The 24,912-nt window shown below is 46.3% G+C and overlaps 1 protein-coding gene across 4 annotated transcripts; it reads right to left on the bottom strand.

Annotated features, from left to right (window-relative positions):
- Window positions 1-2,158: 2,158 nt before the first annotated feature.
- grm6a (glutamate receptor, metabotropic 6a) lies at window positions 2,159-24,751 on the bottom strand. 4 transcript variants are annotated; one of them, XM_055012776.1, is made up of 16 exons: window positions 24,280-24,743; window positions 22,284-22,880; window positions 19,508-19,724; window positions 18,308-18,443; window positions 18,045-18,199; window positions 14,545-14,685; window positions 14,275-14,475; window positions 10,735-10,874; window positions 10,154-10,276; window positions 9,757-10,021; window positions 9,441-9,676; window positions 9,127-9,288; window positions 8,805-8,954; window positions 7,079-7,219; window positions 5,841-5,967; window positions 2,159-5,371 (listed from the first exon to the last, which is right to left on the bottom strand). In XM_055012776.1, exons 2-15 carry the CDS (start codon window positions 22,833-22,835, stop codon window positions 5,878-5,880), a joined length of 2,709 nt encoding a protein of 902 aa, XP_054868751.1. In that variant the 5' UTR covers window positions 22,836-22,880; window positions 24,280-24,743; the 3' UTR covers window positions 2,159-5,371; window positions 5,841-5,877. The 4 variants fall into 4 exon arrangements, with proteins under 4 accessions (XP_054868751.1, XP_054868750.1, XP_054868749.1 ...); XM_055012775.1 differs by having other exon boundaries at window positions 2,159-5,022; window positions 24,280-24,742; XM_055012774.1 differs by having other exon boundaries at window positions 2,159-5,967; window positions 24,280-24,742.
- Window positions 24,752-24,912: the final 161 nt, after the last annotated feature.

Genomic DNA, 24,912 nt, shown 5'->3' with positions numbered 1-24,912 from the left:
ATTTCAGAGCTGATATCAGACATTTTCCATGGTTTTCTAGATAATAAGTTTTCCATCAGTAGTTATGGCATTGTTCTGCCAGAAACAGCTTTTAGGATTCCATGTTTTCTTTTCTGTCTGTTTTAGTCCCATGATCCACACAGGAGTTAGTACTGATTCATAACCATTGTTTCTGATGACTGTAGCCATGCATCTTGGATGTTCTCCACCAGCTTCTGACATTGTTCTGCTGTCACAGCAGCCCATTCCTGTTGCACTCATTCTAACTAATCTGCTTTGTTTTTGGGCTTGTGGTTCTCCATTTAGCGTCTGATGGTTTTCCACAAGTTTTCAGTTGGGTTTAGATCTGGTGATTGAGCAGCCAAGGCATGGTTCCAATGTTCTGGTTCTCCATCCAGGCTTTAACTGACCTTTTCTTGTTGGAAAATCCAGTCATTGGAGGCAGGAAAGAGTTTTCCAGCTGATGGAAGAAGACTGTTTTCCAGAGTAGCCCCAAACATGACCTGGTTCATTTGCCCTGTTCCACCCAGACTGAAACTACCCCAGATGGTCACTGATCCACACCCATGTTTTACTGTAGGGGCAGACAGTCTGGTTTGTAGCTTCTCCAGGCTTCCTCCTAACCAGTAAGTTGGCTGGAGTGGACATCAACTGAAAACTGGATTCATCCCTGAAGAGAACCTTAGTCCAATCATCAACAGTCCAATCATTGTGATCCCAGCAAAGAGTGACCAGCTTTCCTCTGCCTTTCCTTGATGAAGGGCTTCTTCCTGCCCTGTGGGACTTCAGACCAGCTTCAACAAGTCGCTTTCCAACTGTCCTTGTCCAACAAGTCCCATTTCTCCACAGTGTCCACTCATTTTTAAGGTCCCTGGAGGTCTGAGGATGATTCCTGACAGGAACGGATGAGTGACGTCATCTGGTGGGTAGAAAGATGTTTCCTGACCAGCTAGCAGTTTGGTAGAACCATGTTGGGCTTGTTTTTTCTTGGTGGAATGAACGTCTGTCTTGGAGATCTCCAGTTTTTTTGCTACCTGTCTCTCACTCATGATGGCTGCCTTTGTGGCTTCACATAATCCTTTAGTTTTAGGTGTTATGTGAGAGCTGACAGCTTCTGAGTTGTGCTAAAGCTTGAATGTCAGCAGGAAACCACTCTAGGCCTTTGCATGTGCTGCTGATGACATGAAATGACCTCTTATGGACCCTGGAATACAATGAAGCTGAAGCAGGTCAGATAGGACTTAAAGTATGATGGAATCAGCTGCATTTAAAGTCCTGTTCATTGTATTCTTCAGGTAATAAACATTTAGTGGTACCAGGCATTGAAATGAACAAGAAATTGAAGAAAACAAGGTGGTTTGATCATTTGTTCCATGACTGTATATTAAATTAAGAAATGTAAAATCTGGATATTTAAAATCTAATAATAATAGTAATAATATTATATAAACCAGAATATTACCGGTAAAAACATCTTTATGTGTCTGAAACATGAAAACCTTTATAATAATTCAGCTCAAACTCTTTAATTATATTTTTTTCAAACACAAACGTTCAAAGTTCTCATCACAGAGTCAAAGTGATGAAATGTTTGTGGCTGTAGTTTGTGTTTTCAGCCTGCAGGAGGCAGCAGATCCTCACAGATCCACTGGTTCAGTCCATAGATGTAGACAGGCTGTTGTTCATCACACCACTGACTAAATATCACCATTATTTATATTAGTAGTATCATTGGTAGGAGTAGTAGTAGTATCAGTAGTAATTTTTTGTTATTATTGTTATAAATATATAATACAGAAGATGGTTTTATCTACTTAGATTGTTGCTCACGTCTGGTTTAACATGAAAACTGTAAAAACTGATATTAACTGACTGAAGTGTGAAACAATCTGTGGTTCTAACGCACAAAACATGGATAGCAAACGGAAATAAAAACCAAAATGTGTAGAAAAGAACTGTTCTTAAAGATAACTGAACATAAAACAATAAATCTTAATGCAGAAACAAAGAATCTGATTTATTGGCCTTTTCTCCACCTTCTGCTGCTGAGGATCAGCAAAAGCATTTTAGGTTTGATTTTCAGCTCAGATGATTTCCGATCGATCAGAAACAGACACTGAAGCATGACACACACATGACTGACGACCAATCAGAGCAGTTGAACAGAAGCGTCAGGTTTTAATTGTCAGTGCAGAAACATGGAGTTCAGAAACACAGTAAATACAGAAACAGCTCGTGTGGACACCAGAACACTTATGAAACACGCCACACCAGCCCATGTTCAGCTGGTGGAGGACGTTTATTTTTCATCTATCTGTAAAATCATGGAAGTCCTTGAAATTCCACCTGATCCGTGTTTTTATGACAGAAATGTCCTGAACATGAACACCATCATCATAAATTCATCTGAAAGATTTAATAATTCATGATCACAACATTTAAACATGCTGGAGAACCAGAGATAAAAACATTCTGTCTGGAGAAAACCTGACTGTTGGAAGAGAAACGCAACAGTGGAGGTTGAATCCTGCAGCTGCCGACGTGCCTCTGAGCCCCTCACAAGACATTTTATTGTGAAAGGACAACACTGGATTTCAGAATTAAAGGTTCTTCTTTTGTTGATTCCAGCAGCTTCACTCTGAGATGTTAGACTGAATTTAACATCAAACTGATCCATCTCCAGCTGAATGTCTTTTAGAACCAAGAGTTTAAAAGTGAATCTATGAAACATCACATCAATCTGAACTGTATCCCTCACAGTAATCAGATTACTTCTAACAGAGTATTTCCTCTGATCTTTCTTTCTGGACCTATGGACTGGGAAGAGAGAAATCTGACTGAGAGACTCGACAGGGACAGGTTCTGGTTCTGACCAGGTTCTGGTTCTGATCAGGTTCTGGTTCTGGATCAGGTCTGGTTCTGATCAGGTTCTGGTTCTGGATCAGGTCTGGTTCTGATCAGGTCTGGTTCTGATCAGGTTCTGGTTCTGGTCCAGCAGCTGCAGGTCGGTGAGATCAGACTAAAATTTCATCACCTGCTCCGTCTGAAATATTAAATTCTGTCTGAAGAAGAAGAAACGAATAAATAAATGAGGAGCTTTAAAAGCAGCAGCAGGACAACCAGAGACGAGCTCTGATTGGCTCCTCAGATCAGCTGGTTTCAGGATGGCTGGGACCACAGTGACACACCTGGACCTCACAGGTGAGGAGAACCGGAACAAACCATGAGACCCCTGTAGAACCTTTCAGAACCGTTTTCTCAGGTGAAGCTGTTGGATCCAACAGAACCAGAAACACCTCAACAGGTCATGAATGGAAGGAACCCTAAAATCACCGAAACAGTCTTCAAGTCCTCTAACCAGTGTAGAACCAGGTGGATGTATCTGAACTACCTGTCAGGGCCCCCTCCTCTGTCCCAGCTTCAGCTCTGACAGTCAGTTTGGTCCCTGCACCTTTTACTCCTGTGGTTCCTGTGCTTCTCACTAATATTTATGTCTGTTTGCAGTCACCCACTGGTCCGCGCTGCCCGGTGCTGCATCACTGCCCTGCTTTACATCTGGACCCCCAGCCTTGCCCAGGATTACCCTGAGCCCCCTCTCTGGATTCCCCCCAACCTTGTCATCTCACCACCTCTCGGACTCTCCCCGGCCTGCCTTTGGATTCCACCCAGCCCCGCTCAGTGGATCAGCTCCCCCCCAGACATTCTCCAGACCACCATAGCCACTCTCTGCCACCACCCACACCACCGGCGCTGTGCTCCTGACCCATCGGTCTCCGGCAGCCTGTCCCCCCTCCTCGTCCAGCCCAGTTTGTGAGTCTCAGTTAGTTTATTCCTGGCTTCAGTTTCATAGTTATTCTCCCCTTCCGTTTAGTTCTTCATTTCCCCCCTTGGTTCTTCCGTTTTGATATAATTTGTGTTTAAATAAATCCTGATTTTCCACCTAGTTCTGCCGTGAGTCTGTGTGTTCTCAGCTTGGGTTCACCCCTGCCGCGTGACACTACCCAGAAAACGGTTCCTTAAAGAACCTGTTGTGACTGATTGTAGGTTCTGTTGGGTTAAAGGTGAACGTCTTCCTCAGGTGAGTCCTGCTGGTTCTAGAGGTGGAGGTGATGGAGAACCTCAAGTTCTGATCAGAATCTGCTGCTTGAATCAGGCGGTGATGAAACGGTTGGATCAGTTCATGAAAAGATAAACGAGACACCTGGATGGATCGAAACTGATCTGGAGTCAGTTTCTACCACAATTCAGATGTTTCTCCTCCTAAATGTCATGGTTCTATCTGCTGGACTGATGAAGTTCTGAAAAAGTCCATTAAAAAGTGATAAATCTGGACCCACCTCTATGGACCTCAAGGACCTGGAATGTTCTAAGTGAGACTAAACTTAAAGACTGGAAGCAGGAAAGGAGAACGTCCCCTGGAGAAAGTTCTAGAGTAGACCTACCAACAACTGTAGAAAGTTCTAGAGTAGACCTACCGACAACTGGAGAAAGTTCTAGAGTAGACCTACCGACAACTGTAGAAAGTTCTAGAGTAGACCTACTGACAACTGGAGAAAGTTCTAGAGTAGACCTACTGACAAATGGAGAAAGTTCTAGAGTAGACCTACCGACAACTGTAGAAAGTTCTAGAGTAGACCTACCAAGTTGTCGGTAGGTCTACTCTAGAACTTTCTCCAGGGGACGTTCTCCTCTATGGACTTCAAGGACCTGGAACTCTGGAAATATTCCCAGTATGAAGGTAGAACTCTGATCATTAATAAAGTTACTGGAGATGAAGAACCAGGAGGTTCTGAGAAGGTTCTTGAAGGAGCTTTGTTTTCATTAATTTTTTTATTTTTTAATGTTCTGTCTTAAAAACAGTGAAATAAAAGCCCAGAGGATAGTTTACACAAGTGTGTGTGTGTGTGTGTGTGTGTGTGTGTGTGTGCGTGTGTGTGTGTGTGTGGGTGTGTGTGTGTGTGTGTGTGTGTGTTCTTCATGATGACATCATCAGGATCTACACAGGGATTGGTCAGCAGCTACCTGATGAGACACAAACATCAGTTATGCTTTATTTCAGCTGGTTTAAAAAGAGAGTTTATCTTTATGAAGCAGAACAACCTGATGTAACGTTGAACGGTTCTAAAGCAGAACATGTGAGGAAAGAGCTGTGAGTTCTTCAGAGGGTTCTCTGCAGAGAACAGACTGCAGTCAGAGCAGGTTTCAGTAGCTCAGTCTGAACCACTTCAACTTCCTGGTCCTGAGCAGCTTTCAGATCATCCCCAGCTGTCAGCCAGTAGAACCAGTAGAACAACAGACATGTTCCACCTGCAGGCTGAGACCTGACTGGCTTCAGATACTGTCCTGGTTCTTCAGGGAGGAGAACCTTCATCTGCAAACATCAAAGTTTAACCAGCAGCTGAAATATTCATCAGCTTCCAGAAATATCTGCAGCAGCTTCTCCAGCCAGGAAGCAGTACACAGGCCCCACCCACCTACTGGATCACAGCGAGGCCCCGCCCACCTCCTGTATCACAACGAGGCCCCACCTACTTACTGGATCACAACGAGGCCCCACCTACTTACTGGATCACAACGAGGCCCCGCGAACTATCTGATAAATGCAACACAGCAAGCCCACAGGCTCCTCCCAGTACTTGAACACCTGGAGGCATCTAATTGGCTGAATACACTCTGCAAAGCAGAACCTGTGAGGGTGTCACGGTTACTGCAGTGTGTAGTATCAGTGCCTGTAGGTCGTAGTATTATTGTAGTATTATTGTAGTGTGAAGTATCTACCTGTAAGTTGTAGTATTATTGTAGTATTACTGTAGTATCACTGCAGTGTGTAGTATCAGTACCTGTAGGTTGTAGTATTATTGCAGTATTACTGTAGTATTACTGCGTTCTGTCCGGTTCAATCTTCGTCTCTCCGTTCTGTTTCTCATTTAATGATTTCTGAGACAATCTGGCCGCCTGGACCACCGCCTGTAACACAACAACACAACAACCATCAGACAACACAACAAGCATCAGAAAACAGAACAACCATCAGACAACACAACAACCATCAGTCACCACAACAACCATCAGTCACCATAGCAACCATCAGTCACTACAACAACCATCAGACAGCACAACCGTCAGACAACACAACAACCATCAGTCACCATAGCAACCATCAGTCACTACAACAAACATCAGACAACACAACAACCATCAGTCACCATAGCAACTATCAGTCACCACAACAACATCAGACAACAGAACAACCATCAGACAACACAACAACCATCAGACAACACAACAACCATCAGACAACACAACACAGCAACCATCAGACAACACAACAACACAACAACCATCAGACACCACAACAACCATCAGACACCACAACAACCATCAGACAACACAACAACCATCAGACAACACAACAACCATCAGTCACCATAGCAACCATCAGTCACCATAGCAACCATCAGTCACTACAACCATCAGACAGCACAACCATCAGACAACACAACCATCAGTCACCATAGCAACCATCAGTCACCACAACATCAGACAACACAACAACCATCAGACAACACAACAACACAACAACCATCAGACAACACAACAACCGTCAGACAACCCAACTCAACAACACAACAAATGGTAAATGGTCTGTATTTATATAGCGCTTTACTATACCTGAAACGATACCCAAAGCGCTTTGTATTATACATCACATTCACCCACTGATGGCAGAAGCTGCCATGCTAGGCGCTAACCACGACCCATCAGGAGCAGTTAGGGGTTTGGTGTCTCGCTCAGGGACACCTGGACATGAGCTCTGCAGGCCAGGATCAAACCCGCAACCCTCCGGTTACAAGACAAGCACTCTACCCACTGAGCCATGCTGCCCCCATCAGATAACCATCAGACACTATAGCAACCATCAGACACCATAGCAACCATCAGTCACCACAACAACCATCAGACAACACAACAACCATCAGACAACACGACCATCAGTCACCATAGCAACCATCAGTCACCATAGCAACCATCAGTCACCATAGCAACCACCAGCCACCCCAGCGGGTGTAGTTGTCACCTTGAAGCTCCTCTTCCTCTTCTGGACGTTCTGCTCTGGGTGGAACACGATGATGTAGACTTTGGGCAGGTAGAGCATCCCCAGAGACACGGAGGCACTCAGAGACATGGACACGGTCAGAGTGGCCGTCTGGATGAACATCTGAGGAGAAACACACAGGAACCCAGTAGAACCATGACCATATAAAGAACCAGAACCATGACCAGAACCTCCACAAGAAGAACCACAACCAGAACCACAAGAAGAACCAGAACCTTCTCAGTGACTCTGACTTGCAGAGTTTCTGGAACCACCAGGTTCTCCTGAAGAACCAGAAGGAACATCAGAACCTCTGATCCACTCAGTTCTGTGTGGAACCTGCAGTCAGGTGTGTGTGTGTGTGTGTGTGTGTGTGTGTGTGTGTGTGTGTGTGTGTGTGTGTGTCCTATGTGTGTGTGTCCTATGTGTGTGTGTTCTATGTGTGCGTGTATTCTATGTGTGCGTGTGTCCTATGCGTGTGTTCTGTGTGTGTGTCCTATGTGTGTGTGTTCCCCCAGTCATAAACACACAGATGTTAGCAGGTCTTGTGAGGACCTCGTGTCCTACTGAATGTGTTTTATTGTGTGTCCTCAGAAGGGGGGTTAAACAGCCCTCTGTCCTCACAACAGGGGTAAAGCTGTTGGCGTTAATCCTCCTGCTGCTGAGAGTTTGTTCAGACAAAAACAGGACAAAAACAGCCTCTTTTATTTGGTCCAGCGTGTCCTGGTTCTGGACTGTGAGGCCGAGGAGGAGAACCGGGGAGAACGAGGAGGAGCTGAACGTTATCAGAGGGAGGCAGCAGCAGAACAAAGGGAGGAGGAGGCTGCAGGATTTTCATTCTAAATTTAGTGATTGTTCCTCTTTCCTGGATTTAAACACGTAACTGTGGTTAGCAGCAGAGCGCTTAGAAAACCAGAACTAAAACTGAGGCCGGTTCTCAGACCATAGAACACCTGAGAACCCGACCGGACAGACTCTGCTTCTAGACCCCTCCATTAGACTCAAAGAGGACAAACAGACACATTTACACCAACGTGTCCAGAACCTCAGAGACCAGAGCATACATAAACTGTCAGAACCTAGAGTTGCATCAGTGGGTGGAAGGAGAACCCATGTGGAACCCGGCAGCAGCAGCTAAATGTTGTGATATGAGCAGGTATTGTGTGAGACGCTGCTGAACTGAATGTGAGGATTTGAATCTCAAAAGCAGAAACAAACATATGACTCTGATCTGCTGCATGGTTCTGTAAACCCTTTCTTCCTAAAGCCTCTTTAGTTCTGCTAAATCTGCTGCTTCCTTCCTGGGATTCTGCCTCTTTTATCTCTGGAACTTTGGTTTTAACCAAGTTGTTGAGGAATTAGTCCTGTTGGTTTATAATCTGTATAATCCAGCTGCTCCCTTTATCTGCAGCACTAAAACCTGCCGTCTCTCCTCCACTGGACCGTCCACACGTCTGAGGCACCAGCAGAACCATCGATGATCCGATCAGAACAGGTTCAGAGTCTGGATCAGACCTGCTGCTGGTTCTGGACCAGTTCTGTTCATTTGGTCCGTTTCCAAGCATCAAAACATTAACAACCGGAATATTAACACATCAGAACATTAAAAACCTAAAACGTCTCAGTGAATGATCCAGCCTGACCCCTCTGGTTCTTCCTGGTTCTGCCTGGTTCTGCCTGGTTCTGCTAGGTTCTGCCTGGTTCCTACCTTCTCAGTGGACTGTGCGGTACCAAAGAAGATGGGTACGAAGGCGAGCCAGACGATGCAGGTGGTGTACATGGTGAATCCGATCGGCTTCGCTTCGTTGAATGTCTCTGGAACACCACGACTCTTCACCGCGTACACTGTGCAAGTTACCTAGCAACAGAGGTGGCGACAAAGGTTACCTAGCGACAGAGGTGGTGACAAAGGTTACCTAGCAACAGAGGTGACAAAGGTTACCTAGTGACACTTCACTCCCACTGATTTCCACAGACCAGCTGCTCAATCAGACGATCAATAACGGATCAATAACTGATGGGATGGTTACCATGAGAACAATGCTGTAGCTGAGGCAGCAGATGATTGACAGGTCGGACATGTCACACTTCAGGATGCCGCGGGCGAAGTCAGGGTTCGGGGGTCGCTGCTCCTCGTAGTCGATGATGGTGTGAGGAGGGACGACGGCGAACCACACGAACACACCAAGCACCTGACACACACACACACACACACACACACACACACACACACACACACACACACACACACACACACACACACACACACATACACACACACCTGAGTCATGTGACCGGCTGCAGTGGGTGGGAACAGGAGGTCATGTGACAGGTGTGCGCTCACCTGGACGGAGATGAGGATGAAGGTGATGGCGAGCTGGGAGGTGGGGCTGATGAACTTAGGCGGAGTCACCGACCTCTTGCCCTGCTCGAAGATGCGGTAGATGCGGTTGGTTTTGGTCAGCATGGCGGAGTAGGTGATGGCCATGCCGAGGCCCAGCAGGAGGCGCCGGAACGCACACACCACCACACCTGGCTCAGCAATCATCAGGAAGGTGATCAGGTAGATCAGGAAGATACCTGTGGAGAGGACGCAGGTGAGGTCACCTTCACAGCTGATGATGTCACCCTCACAGCCGATGACATCATCCTGTCCTCACCTGTCAGCAGGACGTAGCTCAGCTCCCGCCCAGACGCCCTGACGATGGGCGTGTCATTGAAGCGGATGAACGTGACGACCACGGCACTGGTTGCTAGGATACCGAGCATGGCGAGGGAGGCGGGCACTAGGGCCCAGGGGGAGTTCCACTCCAGTTTGATGATGGGAGTCGGGCGACAGGTGGTTCTGTTGGGGGCGGGGCGCATGTCTGATGGACAGGTCTCACAGTTAAACTCATCCACCTGGTACTGATACCCATCACACAGCTGCAGACAGACAGACAGGTGGGACAGACAGTTATTGGATCATCAGGTCTGGCGACACTATTAGACCAGTTTAGTGTGTAGTTGTGTAGTTTAGTGTGTAGTGTGTAGTTGAGTGTGTAGTTGAGTGTGTACCTCACAGTGCCAGCAGCAGGGAACTCCCTTCACCATCTTCTTTCTCTCTCCTGGTTTACAAGGAAAACTACAGATGGAGTCTGGAACAGATCTGTCACCTCCAGACCACTGCATCTCCTCCAGCTGGGACAGACAGACAGGTGAACAGACAGACAGGTGGATGGACAGACAGACAGGTGGACAGACAGACAGACAGACAGGTGGATGGACAGACAGACAGGTGGACGGACAGACAGGTGGATGGACAGACAGGTGGACACAGACAGGTGCAGGGACAGACAGACAGGTGCAGGGACAGACAGACAGGTGGACAGACAGACAGGTGTACGGACAGACAGACAGGTGGACAGACAGACAGGTGGATGGACAGACAGGTGGACACAGACAGGTGCAGGGACAGACAGACAGGTGCAGGGACAGACAGACAGGTGGACAGACAGACAGGTGGACGGACAGACAGACAGGTGGATAGACAGATAGACAGGTGGAGGGACAGAGAGAGGTAAACAAATGAAGACAGGAAGCTAAAATCCAGCAGGTGTCATTTTACATCACTAAATTTGGTCCAATCAGCTTCTTACATTTAGCCTCAGGTTATTGGTCCACTGGCCGATGACATGGTAACCAGGGTGGCTGTGATTGGTCATCTGGAACTGGAAGATGTCATAGCGACCAGGAGCATCTCCGTTCTCATTGAATAGAACACTCGTACCTGCACTACCTGTGGAACACAAAGACAGACGGACCAACAGGTGACACCAGGTTCTAACAGTCTGATGCTGTGGTTCTACAGGTCTGAAGCTGTGGTTCTAACAGTCTGAAGCTGTGGTTCTACAGGTCTGAAGCTGTGGTTCTAAAGGTCTGAAGTTGTGGTTGTAACGGTCTGATGCTGTGGTTCTAACAGTCTGAAGCTGTGGTTCTACAGGTCTGAAGCTGTGGTTCTACAGGTCTGAAGCTGTGGTTCTAAAGGTCTGAAGTTGTGGTTGTAACGGTCTGATGCTGTGGTTCTAACAGTCTGATGCTGTGGTTCTAACGGTCTGATGCTGTGGTTCTACAGGTCTGAAGCTGTGGTTCTAACAGTCTGAAGCTGTGGTTCTACAGGTCTGAAGCTGTGGTTCTAAAGGTCTGAAGTTGTGGTTCTAACGGTCTGATGCTGTGGTTCTAACAGTCTGATGCTGTGGTTCTAACGGTCTGATGCTGTGGTTCTACAGGTCTGAAGCTGTGGTTCTAACAGTCTGAAGCTGTGGTTCTACAGGTCTGAAGCTGTGGTTCTAAAGGTCTGAAGTTGTGGTTCTAATGGTCTGATGCTGTGGTTCTAACAGTCTGATGCTGTGGTTCTAACGGTCTGATGCTGTGGTTCTACAGGTCTGAAGCTGTGGTTCTAAAGGTCTGAAGTTGTGGTTCTACAGGTCTGAAGCTGTGGTTCTAAAGGTCTGAAGTTGTGGTTCTAACGGTCTGATGCTGTGGTTCTAACAGTCTGATGCTGTGGTTCTAACAGTCTGATGCTGTGGTTCTAAAGGTCTGAAGCTGTGGTTCTAAAGGTCTGAAGTTGTGGTTCTAACGGTCTGAAGCTGTGGTTCTACAGGTCTGAAGCTGTGGTTCTAACAGTCTGATGCTGTGGTTCTACAGGTCTGAAGCTGTGGTTCTAACAGTCTGATGCTGTGGTTCTACAGGTCTGAAGCTGTGGTTCTAAGATTCTGATGCTGTGGTTCTAACAGACTGATGCTGTGGTTCTAACGGTCTGATGCTGTGGTTCTAACATTCTGATGCTGTGGTTCTACAGGTCTGAAGCTGTGGTTCTAAAAGTCTGATGCTGTGGTTCTACAGGTCTGAAGCTGTGGTTCTACGGGTCTGAAGCTGTGGTTGTAAGAGTCTGATGCTGTGGTTCTACAGGTCTGAAGTTGTGGTTCTAACGGTCTGATGCTCTGGTTCTAAAGGTCTGAAGCTGTGGTTCTAACAGACTGAGGCTGTGGTTCTAACGGTCTGAAGCTGTGGTTCTAACGGTCTGAGGCTGTGGTTCTAACGTTTTGAAGCTGTGGTTCTAACAGTCTGATGCTGTGGTTCTAAAGGTCTGAAGCTGTGGTTCTAACAGACTGAGGCTGTGGTTCTAATGGTCTGAAGCTGTGGTTCTAACGGTCTGAGGCTGTGGTTCTAACGGTTTGAAGCTGTGGTTCTAACGGTCTGAAGCTGTGGTTCTAACAGTCTGATGCTGTGGTTCTAAAGGTGTGAAGCTGTGGTTCTGACGGTCTGATGCTGTGGTTCTAACGGTCTGAAGCTGTGGTTCTAACGGTCTGAGGCTGTGGTTCTAACGGTTTGAAGCTGTGGTTCTAACGGTCTGAAGCTGTGGTTCTAACAGTCTGATGCTGTGGTTCTAAAGGTGTGAAGCTGTGGTTCTAACAGGCTGATGCTGTGGTTCTAAAGGTGTGAAGCTGCGGTTCTAACGGTCTGAGGCTGTGGTTCTAATGGTCTGATGCTGTGGTTCTAACGGTCTGAAACTGTGGTTCTAACGGTCTGAGGCTGTGGTTGTAATGGTCTGATGCTGTGGTTCTAATGGTCTGAAACTGTAGTTCTAACGGTCTGAGGCTGTGGTTCTAATGGTCTGATGCTGTGGTTCTAATGGTCTGAAGCTGTGGTTCTAACGGTCTGAGGCTGTGGTTCTAAAGGGCTGAAGCTGTGGTTCTAACGGTCTGAAGCTGTGGTTCTAAGAGTCTGAGGCTGTGGTTCTAACAGTCTGAAGCTGTGGTTTTAATGGTCTGAGGCTGTGGTTCTAACAGAATGAAGCTGTGGTTCTAAGAGTCTGAAGATGTGGTTCTAAGAGTCTGAGGCTGTTGTTCTAAGAATCTGAGGCTATGGCTTGTAACAGAATGAAGCTGTGGTTCAAACAGAATGAACGCTCGGTTCTAACAGACTCCGTTGTAAATGCTGGACTCATTCCTCGGTGTTCCAGTGATTTGGTTCTGGGTTCCTTCATGATCTCAGGTGTTCTCAGTAAAGTGATGGCTGCAGGGGTCAGGACGTTCTGCCTTGACTGTGGTGGTTCAGAGGGAGCTGAATCTGAAGTTTAAGCTTTGGATCTACCAGCAGATCCACGTTCCACCTCTCCACTGCTGGTTCTAAGCTCTGGCAGTCACCGAGAGAACGAGAACCTGAAGGCAACCTTCTGAAACTGATTCAAATGACACTAAAGAACATCGAGATGGGAACGAACACAGCAAAACCTGGTTAATCTGAAGTAATTAGAACCAAAACTCAGTCAGACTAACTTCAACCACCTCAGTTCTAATAAATCGGGTTCTTTTGGTTCTTTTGGTTCTGTTGGTTTGATTCTCCAACAGGAACATCTTCTCACAGTTGAACTGCCTGCCCTGGTTCTCAAATCTTCTTCCTGCAAAGTTTTCAGCAGCTGCTCCCTTTAATTATTAACACACACACACAGCAACACACGGAACCACACAGGAACACGGAACCACACAGCAACACACAGTAACACACAGTCCCCGGGGGGAACATGTTAAGTGCATTAAGTTCTCATCTCAGTCCGCTGCATAAAGAAGGAGCTGCTGGGAAGTCCAAGCAGCACCAGAACCGCAGAACACAGGGACACGGAACGTACAGAACACGGATTATACAGGACATAGAACACAGAGACACGGAACGTACAGAACACTGATTATACAGGACATAGAACACAGGGACACGGAACATACAGAACTCAGAACACACGCAGACGTCCATCCCTCAGGAAGCTCTCTGAGAAGATCATCTGACAAGAACTTGGTGGACACAAACAAGATGACTCTAAGATCAGCTGACCCCCAGGTGTGCAGCTGTGATCAGGTTTATTCCTGATGTTCATGTCTCTGATCTCCTGGAAACAAACTCTAAGTTCATTAAAGGACAAATTCCTAAAATACAAACATCCTGAATAAGAGACGAAGCGATGAAATATTCAGAGAAGAGCTGGAAAGAGAGACAGGTAGACAGGTAGACAGACAGGTAGAGAGACAGACAGGTAGACAGGTAGAACCTACACCCTCCAGATCTACACCCTCCTGGTTTAGGGTCAGGAGGAGGTCCTGGTCCCTCTAATCCAGATCTATGTTTCCAGAGTGTGTTCCTACCGTTGAAGTGGACGGCTCTGATGTAGTCCAGCAAGGAGCGTCCCTCCAGCGGGTCCATGCTGCTGCAGACCCCAGGGATGCCGGGACAGAGGTCCTGGTGCATGTTGTGGAGAGCGTGAGCCACGGCGTAGACAGCATCGATCACAAACTGAACCTTCCCCTCCTGCTCATAGGTAGAGTCCCGGCCAATCCTCTCGTCACCTGTGGGGACGCGTCACATGATGAGCTGCTGACAGGCCCTCCCAGGCCCCGCCCTCAGGTGAGGCTTACCTGTGCATTTCTTTTTGTCGGGGTCCGGCTTGATTCCAGGTCGGGTCAGTTTGCACCTGAAGTCATCCTCCCAGAACTCAGCAAACCAGATGTTCCTGCGGTTGTTCTCCAGGGAACGAGACACGAAGTACTGATCAAAGCCTGAAACACACATAGACACACAATAACACACACAGACACACAATAACACACACTATAAGACAATAATACACACTGTAAAACACACACTATAACACAATAATACACACTGTAAAACACACAGACACACAATAATACACACTGTAACACACAGACACACAATAACAGACACAGACACACAATAACACATACTATAACACAATAACACACACATACACAAAATAACACCCACTATAACGCAATAATACACACTATGACACACACAGACAGACAATAATACACACTGTAACACAATAACACACTATAACACAATAACACACACAGACACACAAAAATAGACACTGTAACACTCACAGACACACAATAACACACACTATAACAGTAATACACACTGTAACACAAAGACACGCAATAATACACACTGTAAAACAATAATACACACAATAACACACACAGACACACAATAATACACACTGTAAAACAATAAAACACACAGACGCACAAAAAACACAGACACACAATAACAGACACTGTAACACAATAACACACACTATAACACAATAATACACAATGTAACACACACAGACACACAATAATACACACTGTAACACACACAGACACACAATAACACACAGACACACAATAACAGACACTATAACACAATAATACACAATATAACACACACAGACACAATAATACACACTGTAACACAATAACACACTATAACACAATAACACACACAGACACACAATGAAACACACTATAACACAATAATACACACAGACGCACAAAAACAGACACTGTAACACACATAGACACACGATAACACACACGATAACACACACTATAACACAATAATACACACTGTAAGACACAGACACACAATAATACACACTGTAACACAATAATACACACAATAACACACACAGACACACAATAATACACACTGTAACACAATAACACACACAGACGCACAATAACACACACAGAGACACACAATAACACACTGCAACACAATAACACACACTATAACACAATAATACACAATGTAACACACAAAGACACACAATAATACACACTGTATCACACACAGACACAAAATAACGCACACTATAAGACAATAATACACACTATAACACAATAATACACACAATAAACACTGTAACACAATAACACACACAGACACACAATAACACACACAGACACAATAAAATACACTATAACACAATAACACACTCTATAACACAATAACACAGACAATAACACACACTATAACACAATAATCCACACTATTACACACATAGACACGCAATGATACAAACTGTAACACAATAACACACACAGACACACAATAACACACAGACACACAATAACACACACTATAACACAATAATACACACTGTAAAACACACAGACACACAATAATACACACTATAACACAATAATACACACTATAACACACATAGACACGCAATGATACACACTGTAACACAATAACACACAGACACACAATAACACACACTATAACCCAATAATACACACAGACACACAATAACACACACTATAACACAATAACACACACTACAACACAATAACACACACTGCAATACACACAGACACACAATAAAACACACTATAACATAATAACACACTATAATACACACAGACACACCATAATACACACTGTAACACACAGACACAATAACACACACTATAACACAATAACACACACAGACACACAATAAAACACACTGTAACACAATAATACACACTGTAACACACACAGACACACCATAATACACACTGTAACACACACAGACACTCAGTAACATACACAGAGATACACAATAACACACACAGACACACAATAAAATACACTATAACACAATAACACACACAATAACACACACTATAACACACACTATAACACAATAATACACACTATAACACACATAGACACGCAATCAATCAATCTTTATTGGTCATTGCACACTTTCATATACAATGAAATTTCATTTGAGCTGCCCTGCCAATGACAGCTCAGGCTGCTGCAGTGCTGCGCGCACCTTTCTTGAGGAAAAAAGAAAAAAGGACATGTTGGGATCTGGGTAGGGATAGCAGAGGGTAAAAGAAAAAAAAAGGCTCATTGTACCAAATGAAACCTCCACTGTTGGGAAATTCAATTTGAGAAGGAACCTAAAAAAAACAAACCCGCAACAGCAAGCAGAAAACATGAGGGTGTAGGGAGGACAGAGATAGCTACGGAGCAAGGAAAAGTGCCACCGCCTCCTACGAGAGCTGAGAGCAGAGCAATGAGAGCAATGATACACACAGACACACATTAACACACACTATAACACAATAACACATACTATAACACAATAACACACATAGACACACAATAACACACATAGACATACAATAACACACACAGACACACAATAATACACACTGTAACACACACAGACACACAATAACACATGCTATAACACAATAACACACACAGACACAATAACACACACTATAACACAATAACACATACTATAACACAATAACACACACTATAACACAATAACACACACAGACACACAATAACACACATACACACAATAACACACACAGACACACAATAAAACACACTATAACACAATAACACATACAGACACACAATAACACACACTGTAACACAATAATACACACTGTAACACACACAGACACACCAAAATACACACTGTAACACAATAATACACACTGTAACACAGCGTCCAGTTGTCTCCGTGTGTCTCTGTGTCTCCCTGTGTCTCCATGTCTCTGTGTCTCTCTATATCTCCGTGTCTCTGTGTCTCCGTGTCTCCCTGTGTCTCCATGTCTCTGTGTCTCCGTGTCTCCATGTCTCCATGTCTCTGTGTCTCCGTGTCTCCCTGTGTCTCTGTCTCCCTCTGTCTCCGTGTCTCTGTGTCTCCCTCGTTCTCCGTGTCTCTGTGTCTCCGTGTCTCCCTGTGTCTCTGTGTCTCCCTCTGTCTCCGTGTCTCTGTGTCTCCGTGTCTCCCTGTGTCTCTGTGTCTCCCTCTGTCTCCGTGTCTCTGTGTTTCCCTCTGTCTCCGTGTCTCTGTGTCTCCCTCTGTCTCTGTGTCTCCCTGTGTCTCCGTGTCTCTGTGTCTCCGTGTCTCCCTGTGTCTCCATGTCTCTGTGTCTCCCTGTGTCTCCATGTCTCCATGTCTCTGTGTCTCCCTGTGTCTCTGTGTCTCCCTCTGTCTCCGTGTCTCTGTGTCTCCCTCTGTCTCCGTGTCTGTGTCTCCATGTCTGTGTGTCTTTGTGTCTGCATGTCTTCATGTGTCTCCCTGTGTCTCTGTGTCTCGTACCGTCGATGGACGTCCGTTTGGGCAGGATGGTGACGGCGCCCTCGGCCACGTCCTCCAGCTCTGTGATCGGTGAACTCTTGGCTCCCCAGCTGTCTGATCCAACAAACAGGAAGTGACCCGTCAGGTTCGCACGCTTTGCCGCCTCAAGGACACGCCTACCGGAGAGAGATGGGAGGAGTCAAACTGGAGTCATGTGACACCTGGCGGTGTGTGTTCAGGCTGTGTTGTTGTTGTTGTTTACACTGAAGCATGTTTGTGTTTACTTGATGTCGTCCTCGTTGGCGAAGATGATCACACCACGGGCGTTACTCGTCTCCATCAGACGCCGGATGATCTTATCGAACTCTCCGGCTGTCGGCTCACGAGGAATCTTCACCGACTGAGCGATGCAAACCCCTCCTGGAAGACAGACAGGTTACAGAGAGACAGGTTACAGAGAGACAGGTTAGAGACAGACAGACAGGTTACAGACGGACAGGTTACAGACAGACAGATTACAGACAGACAGGTTACAGAGAGACAGGTTGCAGAGAGACAGGTTAGAGACAGACAGACAGGTTGCAGACGGACAGGTTACAGACAGACAGATTACATAGAGACAGACAGATTACAGACAGACAGGTTACAGAGAGACAGGTTGCAGAGAGACAGGTTAGAGACAGACAGACAGGTTGCAGACGGACAGGTTACAGACAGACAGATTACATAGAGACAGACAGATTACAGACAGACAGGTTACAGAGAGACAGGTTAGAGACAGACAGACAGGTTACAGACAGGCAGGTTACAGAGAGACAGGTTGCAGAGAGACAGGTTAGAGACAGACAGACAGGTTACAGAGAGACAGGTTGCAGAGAGACAGACAGGTTACAGAGAGACAGGTTGCAGAGAGACAGACAGGTTACAGAGAGACAGGTTGCAGAGAGACAGGTTAGAGACAGACAGACAGGTTACAGACAGGCAGGTTACAGAGAGACAGGTTAGAGACAGACAGACAGGTTACAGAGAGACAGGTTGCAGAGAGACAGACAGGTTACAGAGAGACAGGTTGCAGAGAGACAGACAGGTTACAGAGAGACAGGTTGCAGAGAGACAGACGGGTTACAGACAGACAGGTTACAGACAGACAGACGGGTTAGAGACAGACAGACAGGTTAGAGACAGACAGGTTACAGAGAGACAGACAGGTTAGAGACAGACAGATTACAGAGAGACAGGTTGCAGAGAGACAGACAGGTTACAGAGAGACAGGTTGCAGAGAGACAGACAGGTTACAGAGAGACAGGTTGCAGAGAGACAGACAGGTTACAGAGAGACAGGTTGCAGAGAGACAGACAGGTTACAGACAGACAGGTTACAGACAGACAGACGGGTTAGAGACAGACAGACAGGTTAGAGACAGACAGGTTACAGAGAGACAGGTTACAGAGAGACAGACAGGTTAGAGACAGACAGGTCCCTACCTGCCTCCCTGGAGATCTGCATGAAGGCCTCCACTCCACTCTCTCCATAGTTGCCCTCAGAGGCCAGAGTGGAGACGTAGTTCCATCCCAGAGCTCTGACGATGTCCAGCATGGCCTGGGCCTGGTAGGAGTCTGGAGGAACCACCCGGGAGAAGAAGTCGTACCTGTTGTTGTCGCTGAGCTCCGGGGCCGTGGAGGCATAGCTCACCTGAGGGATCTGATCAATAATCATAATCAATAAACAGTAATCAGCAATCAGTAACCTGAACTAAGGCCCACAGTCTGACAGTTTACTGAAGCTCAGGTCACATTAAACACACACTGCTTGTCACCATAGAAACACACACACACACACACACACACACACACACACACACACACACACACACACACACACACACACAGGATTAGAGTTGTGTAACAGCTGAATATGTGTCAGCGCCTCAATAAACTGAATAACAATTACATTAGCACACAACACTGAGTGTGTGTGTGTGTGTGTGTGTGTGTGTGTGTGTGTGTGTGTGTGTGTGTGTGTGTGTGTGTGTGTGTGTGTGTGTGGATTAATGAAGGACTCCCCGCTAATGAGAGCAGACCTCGTTATGACAGACACCTTCATCATCATCATCATCATCATCATCACAGGAAACCAGTAGACTGGGTTCTCTGGAGAACTTTAGAACTTTCTGGAACTTCACAGCTTCAGGTAGAACTCTGAGAGAACTTTATGATCTTCAGTAGAACATCACACCTCCTGAAGACCTGATTCCATCCTGGACCTTCTGACCAACCTGTTGCTGGAACACAAGTTCTACCTCAGAGCCAGAACTGGACCTGAATTTATTCTGATCTCTTCTCTGATGGAGATCAGAACAGTAATGGTGTTGGTGCAGTCCTCCACACGTCCACGATGAGGACACACATGTTCTAGTGCTGTTTATAGATTACAGCTGAGCACCATCATCTCCAGCAGACTGGCTGTGGAGCTCCTCATCCTGGACTAACCCTCCTCTGATACTGGATCTGGACTTGCTGGCACCGGGACATCGGACACAGAGACAGGGAGCATAGAGACCCTGTAGGTTGTGCTCAGTCCTCTACACCTTCTTCATGTAGGACTATCTCCTCCCAGAGGAACACCTCCACCATCAAGCTCTCTGATGATACAGCCATCATCAGGCTGATCCCTGATGGAGAGGAGGAGCCTACAGGGAGGAGGTGCTCAGCTGGTGTCCTGGTGCCAGATAATAGTCTCTCCCTAAACTCTGAGAAGACCAAGGAGATGATTATCAACCAACACGTCCCACTACACATCCATGGGACTCAGGAGGAGAGGGAGATGATCTTCAAACTCCCATCTCCTGGACCCACCACAGATCATCTAGAAGACTCAGCAGAGACTCTTCTTCTGAGGAAGCTGAGGGAGTCTGGATTATCCTCCAAACTCCTCAGCAGCTTCTCCAGATGTTCAGTGGAGAACGTCTTGACCACTTCATGTCCACCTGGTGGAACCTGCAGCTCTGAGGACAGAAGATCTCCAGCTGAGTTCATGTGTGGAGCACCTTCACCCCAACAGGACATTTAACCAGCTGGGTCAGAGAGCGCACAGCACCGAGGACACCACCCACCACCACCCACCGTCACCCACCACCACCCACCATCATCCACCATCATCCATCCACACTGACCATCACCCACCACCACCCACTATCATCCATCGCCCACCCAGGACACCACCCACCACCACCCACCATCACCCACCATCATCCATCGCCCACCCAGGACACCACCCACCACCACCCACTATCATCCATCGCCCACCCAGGACACCACCCACCACCACCCACCGTCACCCACCATCATCCATCGCCCACCCAGGACACCACCCACCACCACCCACTATCATCCATCGCCCACCCAGGACACCACCCACCCATCCAGCTGACAGGAGTGTAGCAGCATCAACCTCCAGACTAAAGAACAGTTTCTGTCCACATCAGGCACTGAACCACCGACTCACCTGTAATATGAACAGAAAGTTTTGACTGTTTACTTCTGACAGTACTCCAGTATTTACATCTGCACATAGAATTTATTTGTAACTATTTTTTTCATATTTTATTTTTATTTTATTCTATTATTATTATTATTATTATTATTATTATTATTATTATTATTATTATTATTATTATTATTATTATTATTATTATTATTATTATTTCATTTTTATCTGATCTCATTTTATTTGTTTCAGTTGTGTGAAGGGAACTCGTCACTCAAGGTTCCAGCTGTGTTTCTGCTGTGAAGGACAATAAAGTTCTGGAACCTTGAATCTTCAGCGACCTGCAGCATCAGCTCCTGTTCTTCTGGTTCTTCATGTCCATGAGGTTCTACTTTAGATCTGATCCGTTCTTTAGTCACTGACAAGAAGCTGCTCAGCTACAAAGAACTCTCGATGCAGAACATCAGAACTTTAGTCAGAACTTTATGTAGAACTTCATCACTAGATGTGGAACTATCTGTACCTTTATGTGGAACCTGGACCTGGTTCTGACCTGACCCTTGGATCCAGCTCAGTACCACCGGTGGAGTAAAGATCCGTCATTAAAGGCTTCAACTGCAGTCATCCAGAAAGAGTTTCAGCATTAATCCACCAACCAGACGTCATCCACATCACCTGTCTGTCTGCCTGTCTGTCTGTCTACCTGTCTGCATGCTATATGTACATCACCAGGTGTGTGGTTACCTGTGTGTCTGTGTACAGGTGTGTGGTTACCTCGAACAGACGCAGGATGTTGGCCACCATGATGGACACGGAGCTGGCCGACGCTCCGATCACTCCGACCACGCGCTCTGGTTTGCGGATGAGCGGCGGTTCTCCGTTGGAGCAGCGGATGTCGGACGTGTCCTTCTGAATCAGCGCCTGGACGAAGGTCAGCGACTGCTCCAGGGCGTAGGTGTCTCTGGAGCAGGTGTCCAGGATGCGGGCGCCCAGCGTGATGTTGGGCAGCAGCTCGGCGTCGCTGTTGATCTGGTCCAGGGCGTACAGCATGGCCTCCATGCGGTGGATCCCCTTCTCCTTCTTCAGCTCGCCGCAGGGCAGACCGTGGGGCCCGCGGGCGTGGATGGGGAACAGGCCGCCCAGCGTGATGTCACCGGGGATCTTTATGGAGTGCGGGTGGAAGTGCTGGTGGGAGGGGCTCACCTGGACCACCTGTCCACCAATCCAGAGCCACAGAGAGAGCAGGAGGCGGGGCCAGTGGACACCGTGGTGATGATGATGGAGGAGGAGGAGGGGTGGAGACACAGCGAGGACTGATGATGTCATACTGAGGTGACGTTCAGCAGAGAGCGTTCATCCTGCAGTGGACACCTGAGGACACATCAACCAATCAGCTGATCAATAAATCATCAATCAGCTGATCAATAAATCATCAATCAGTTCAGTCAGTCTAACCCCAAGCTGGTTTTAACCAGTTCTTTAAAGAACCAGATATGGTTCTCCAAGAAACTTGAGCAACAGGAGGTTCTTTAAAAAGGCTTTTCCAGATGGTTCTCTGTGGATCCTCCTGGTTCTTCCTTCATAACAAGACCTCATAGTCGATACAACAGAACAGTCAAATGGAAAAATTAGATTTCATTAGAATTCAATTCAGTTTTATTTCTATAGCACCAATTACAGCTCAAACTGTCTCTAGATGCTTTACAGAACCCAGATGCCTGAACAAATGTCATATTTTGGGTTCTCAGTCACAGAAAAATGATTCATCCAGAATAAAGCGACGTTCTGCTCTGACTTATTCTGATCATTTGGTCGATAAAACATCACATTGTTCTGTCTGACCAGCAACCCAAAATATTAAAGATGTTCTACTGGAAGGAACCCAGAAACGCTGCAGATTCTTACATTTTACTTCCTGTCCTGTTGTCAAGTAAGAAGGATCCACAGAGAACCGTCTGGAAGAGGTTTTGTAAAGAACCTCTTTCCTCAGCGTTTCTGGAGAGGGATTTATGGTGCCTGAAAAAATATTTCTGATGGTTCTTTGAAGAACCTCTAGATAAAAGGTGGTCTGTGGAGCTGAAAATGGGTTCTCTGGCATCAGTGTTCTCATGGAACCATTTCTGGTACTACAGCTGCTGTATCCTGTAAAAGCCCCGGTGTTCTTCAGGGTTCTACATGAGGAACAATGAGAGCATCTGCAGTCAGCGGAACCCTGAACGCTATGATTTATAAATAAAAGAGAACAGGATCTGTGAGAACGTTCAGACTGATGAGAACTGAGGACAAAGAAGAACTCACTCACTCAGAACACATCTGTGAGGGATCAGATGAAATAAAATGAAGGTTCTGTCTGAGGTTCCTGAGTGTTAAGTTTCATCTAAGAGCAGAACAAAAAGGCAGAAAGTGATCTGAGAAGATGAGAGAACCCAATCCTCACAACAGAACCGGAAACATCAGCAGCAATGATCGATAGGAAGAAAAACCAGAAAGAAAGAAAGAAAGAAAGAAGCCTGGAGCAGACGGTTTATTCAACCATCATCATTAATAATAAGAATACAAATATGTTTATTATCGTCTTCATGGATTAACTCTGCATTTATTCTCCATTTCTCATTAAATCATCACTTTACTGATGAACACGCTTTAATCAGTTTAATAAACTGTTCATTCATTCATTTAAAGGCTTCCCTGATCGATCACATCCATCAGCTGATCAATAAACTCTGATCTGATCAGTAAACACCAGCAGCTCGCTTCATGTTTCACTCACCGCAGCGGGACCTTCTCCTCCCGGGATCAGGTCCGTCCTGAAGCCGTTCAGCTGCGCTCCGCTCCGGCTGCAGGTCGCTCAGAGCCGCCGCTCCGCTCCGGTCCTCCGGTAGAAAGTCCGGTTCGGGTCCAGCTGCTGCTCCAACCAGCGGCGGACTGACAGCGACCTTTCTGTCTGTCTGTCGTCTCACCTCCCTGTGAGGACCAGAGCTGCTGTGAATGAAGCTCAGTGCAGCTCCCAGAGAGTCAGTGACCTGCTGGCGCCCCCTGCTGGTCTCTGTGTGTGTTTACCTGCTCAGGTGTCAGCCAGGTGTTCACTGTTTACCTCCTGATGTTTAAACTCTCTTTGATCTTCTGTTTATTGAAAACAACATCTGTCGCCGTGGAAACAGCAGCTGTAAACATCCTCTGAGTCATAAACAATAAACAAGTTGTCATGAGGACAAAAGAAACTCTGAGTTCAATTATTCCAGTTAACCTGCTATCGACCAATCAGAGGGAGACAACAGTCAGGTGAGCAGAGATGCATGATGGGAGACAACGGTCTGTTGTTGTTTGTGGTGATTTTCCGTAAATCAACGACACAACACCTATAATATACCTGTAACTCACCTTTAAATCACCTGTAACTCAC

This window comes from Amphiprion ocellaris, chromosome 8, assembly GCF_022539595.1.
Source record: "Amphiprion ocellaris isolate individual 3 ecotype Okinawa chromosome 8, ASM2253959v1, whole genome shotgun sequence".
NCBI lineage: Eukaryota > Metazoa > Chordata > Actinopteri > Pomacentridae > Amphiprion > Amphiprion ocellaris.
This window is presented reverse-complemented; position numbering and strand designations above follow the sequence as displayed.